Source organism: Mandrillus leucophaeus, unplaced genomic scaffold (assembly GCF_000951045.1).
Source record: "Mandrillus leucophaeus isolate KB7577 unplaced genomic scaffold, Mleu.le_1.0 Scaffold200, whole genome shotgun sequence".
Lineage (NCBI taxonomy): Eukaryota > Metazoa > Chordata > Mammalia > Primates > Cercopithecidae > Mandrillus > Mandrillus leucophaeus.
In genome coordinates this window covers 1,101,390-1,105,555 of record NW_012102033.1, presented here as the reverse complement: position 1 = coordinate 1,105,555, position 4,166 = coordinate 1,101,390, and the positions used below count along the sequence as shown (strand labels likewise).

General features: G+C 53.9%; 1 protein-coding gene across 1 annotated transcript in view; it reads left to right on the top strand.

Moving 5' to 3' along the window:
- SULT2B1 (sulfotransferase family, cytosolic, 2B, member 1) overlaps window positions 1-4,166 on the top strand; it is a 68,291-nt gene that overhangs the window by 56,880 nt on the left and 7,245 nt on the right. The window contains exon 4 of the mRNA XM_011979369.1: window positions 3,151-3,277. Coding sequence (XP_011834759.1) covers window positions 3,151-3,277 — 127 coding nt within the window. The remainder of the gene's footprint in view (window positions 1-3,150; window positions 3,278-4,166) is intronic.

Sequence of the window (4,166 nt, the reverse complement as noted above, 5' to 3'; positions counted from 1 at the left end):
TATAAGAATATAATACAATATAATATATAAAATGTCTGATGGGATAAATTTACACTGGGGGGAGAGGGCTGGAGATAGAGTTAGGGGTGAGTGTGGGGCTGCAATTATAAAAGGAGGTCAAGGGGGCGCCCAGTGAGTAAAAACCCGGGAGGCGATGGTAGGAGCCACAGAGGTTTCCAGAGGAGGAGCATTTCAGGCAAGAGGGAAAAGCAGGTGCAAAGGTTCCGAGGTGGGTGTATCTGAGGTGCAAGAAGGAGATCGGTGTGGTCGGAGCCAAGTGAGCAAGTGGGGAGAGGAGTGGAGTTGAGGTCGAGATCGGGGGCAACAGGGGCCAAAATGTGCAGGGCCGCGTCGGCTCAGCGAGGACTTGAGCTGTGACCGAGTGACGCGGCAGCGCAGCAGGGATCGGAGCGGAGGAGGAGCCCGAGCGGGCTTAGGCTCCACCGGCGCCCTCTGGCGGCCAGATGGGGACCAACTGTTGAGAGAGCAGAAGCCGGGAAGCCAGAGAGGCGGCGCTGGCCGGGGTCCAGGGGAGGGGAAGGTGGCTGGACCAGGGTGGTGGTCACGGAGGTATTTTGAAGGCGAGACCGGGAGGATTTGCTGACAGACTGGATGTGGGTGTGAGAGAAAGGGATGAGTCAAGGGTGACTTCAAGGTTTCGGCGGAAGCAACTGTCAGGATTGGGCAACTGGGAAGGGGAGGAGGGAGGGGAGCAGGCGGCGGGGGAAGACACGGGCTCTGCTGCGGCCCATCCCACGTCCAGCGGAGGCTGCCGGTGGGCACAGAAATGCACCCATCGGGATCTCAGGGGAGAGACCTCGGCTGACACGTCCATTTGCAATTCCGTGGCACATATATTCTGTAATTAATCGAAGCCCCAGGACTGGGTGATATGGCCAAGGAATTGAGCTTGGTCAGAGCAGAGAAGGGGACTGCAATCGGGAAGTCCCCAAGACCACCCTCAGGCTCAACAACTTAGCAAAACTCATAGTGTTCAGCAAAGCTGCTGGACTCCCTGGTTATAGTCAATTACAATGAAAGCAAACTTGGAAATCAGGCAAGGGGGCTGGGCGCGGTAGCTCACGCCTGAAATCCCAGCACTTTCAGAGGCCAAGGTGGGCAGTTGATTGAGCCCAGGAGTCCAAGACCAGCTGGACAACTTAGTAACACCCATCTCTACAAAAAAAATTAAGAATTAGTTACTTGGAGTGGCATGCACCTGTAGTCCCAACTACTTGGGAGGCTGAGGTGGGAGAATCACTTGAGCCTGGGAATATGAGGCTGCAGTGAGCCATGATTGTGCCACAGGCACTCCAGCCTCAAGGACAGAACAAGACCCTGTTTCTTTCGTGTTTTTTTTTTTTTTTTTGAGACGGAGTTTCCCTCTTCTTGCCCAGGCTGGAGTGCAATGGCACGATCTCGGCTCACTGCAACCTCTGCCTCCAGGGTTCAAGCAATTCTCCTGCCTCAGCCTCCCAAATAGCTGGGATTACAGGCACCCACCACCATGCCCACCCACAGCGCCTGGCTGACAAGACCTTGTTTCTAAAAAATAAGACTAGGCTGGGCACGGTGGCTCATGCCTGTAATCCCAGCACTTTCAGAGGCTGAGGCGGATGGATCACTTGAGGTCAGGAGTTCAAGACCAGCCTAGTCAACATGGCGAAAACCCGAATCTACTAAAAATACAAAAATTAGCCAGGCGTGGTGGCACCCACCTGTAGTCCCAGGTACTTGGGAGGTTGAGGCAGGAGAATCACTTGAACCTGGGAGGCAGAGGTTGCAGTGAGCTGAGATCATGCCACTGCACTCCAGCCTGGGAGACAAAGCGAGACTCCATCTAAGCAAACAAACAAAAAATTCCAAGGCATTAGGAAGTATCTCAGGACCTAGGGCCAAGGGCCAGGCCTTTCTCTGGGCAGAAAGGAATCCTCTATAGCACAGGAATCAGGAGGGAGCCCTGGAGAGCCCCAACGTCATTACAAAGCCTCACACCAGAAGCCACATTTCTCTAAGTCTGTTTTCATTTAGTTTTTGGTGGATCAGGGGGTGTTTCTTTGTTTGTTTTTTTGGTTTTTTTTTTTGGTTTGTTTGTTTTTGAGGCAGGGTCTTGTTCTGTCATGTAGGCTGAAATGCAGTGGCATGATCACAGCTCACTGCAGCCTCGACCTCCTGGGCTCGAGTGATCCTCCTGCCTTACCCTCCCGAGTAGCTGGGACCATGGGCGTGCACCACCACACTCAGCTAATTTTTGTATTCTTTGTAGAATGGGGGTCTCGTTATGTTGTCCAGGCTGATCTCGAACTCCTGGGGTCAAGTGATCCTCCTGCCTCGGCCTCCCAAAGTGCTGGGATGAGCCACAGCAGCTGGCCAAGTGTTCTTTCTCAGCCTCCTTCCCTTTACGCCTTCGTCATCCCCTCAAGCAATTTCTACAGCCTCCTGTGTGTGGGGCTCTGGGTTAAGGCTCTAGGAACGAGTAAGACCCCGCCTGTCCTCAAGGGGTTCCTCACCCTGTGAGTAACCAACATGGTAAAAGCCCATCTGTATTAAAAATACAAAAATTATCCGGGTGTGGTGGCACGCTCCTGTAATCCCAGCTACTCAGGAGGCTGAGGCAGGACAATCGCCTGAACCCAGGAGCCAGAGGTTGCAATGAGCTGAGATGGCACCACTGCACTCCAGCCTGGGCAAAACAGAGTCAGACTCTGTATCACAAAAAAAAAAAAAAAAAGGCCGGGCGCGGTGGCTCACGCCTATAATCCCAGCACTTTGGGAGGCCGAGACAGGCAGATCACCAGGTCAGGAGATTGAGACCATCCTGGCTAACACAGTGAAACCCCGTCTCTCCTAAAAATACAAAAAATTAGCTGGGCGTGGTGGCGGGCACCTGTAGTCCCAGCTATTCCGGAGGCTGAGGCAGGAGAATGGCCTGAACCCAGGAGGCGGAGCTTGCAGTGAGCCCAGATCGTGCCACTGCACTCCAGCCTGGGCGACAGAGCAAAACTTCATCTCAAAAAAAAAAAAAAAAATTCTGCCCTTAGTCCTTCCTGCTTCAGGGTCAAAAGAGAGGGGTCTCCAGGGCAGGAGGCCTTAGGGACTGGGGTCCTGCCTGCGTCTGACGCTTTCTCCCCTCTCATCATCCGCACGCAGGTGATCTACATGGGCCGCAACCCCCGGGACGTCGTGGTCTCCCTCTATCATTACTCCAAGATTGCCGGGCAGTTAAAGGATCCGGGCACGCCCGACCAGTTCCTGAGGGACTTCCTCAAAGGCGAAGGTGAGGACAGGGCAAAGCCAGGCAGGAGGGGTGGGGAGGAGCCCCAGAGGACCCTGATGGGCAGAGGAGGGACAGAGGAGGGGTAAGAAAGGGAGAGAGGCAGAGACACAGGGCATCAAAAGGAGCAATGGAGACAGAGAGCAGGCAACCAAGAGAAGAAGAGACGGAGGGAGAGAGACCGAGAGACCGAGAGATGCAGGACAAGCAAGGGACAGAGGAGACAGAGACAGAAAGACACTCAGATACAGAAAGACTGAGAGAGAGGGCAACAAAAAAGAGACAGGGGCCAGCACAGTGGCTCACGCCTGTAATGCCGCACTTTGGCAGACCAAGGCAGGCAGATCACTTGCACTCAGGAGTTCAAGACCAGCCTGGCCAATGTGGTGAAACCCCATTTCTATTAAAAATACAAAAATTAGCCAAGCATTGTGGCATACGCCTGTAATTCCAGCTACTCAGGAGGCTGAGGTGGGAGGATCACTTGAGCCCACGGGGGAGGTGGCAGTGAGCAGAGATCGCGCTATTGCACGCTCTTGCACTCCAGCCTGGGCAACAGAGTGAGACCCTGTCTCAAAAAAATTAAATTAATAAATAAGTAAAAAATAAAAAATAGGCTGGGCGCGGTGGCTCATGCCTGTAATCCCAGCACTTTGGGATGCCGAGGTGGGCGGATCACAAGGTCAGGAGATCGAGACCATCCTGGCTAACACGGTGAAACCATCTCTACTAAAAATACAAAAAATTAGCCGAGTGTGGCAGGCGCCTGTAGTCCCAGCTACTCGGGAGGCTGAGGTAGGAGAATGGCGTGAACCCGGGAGGCGGAGCTTGCAGTGAGCCGAGATGGTGCCACTGCACTCCAGCCTGGGCGACAAAGCGAGACTCCATCTCA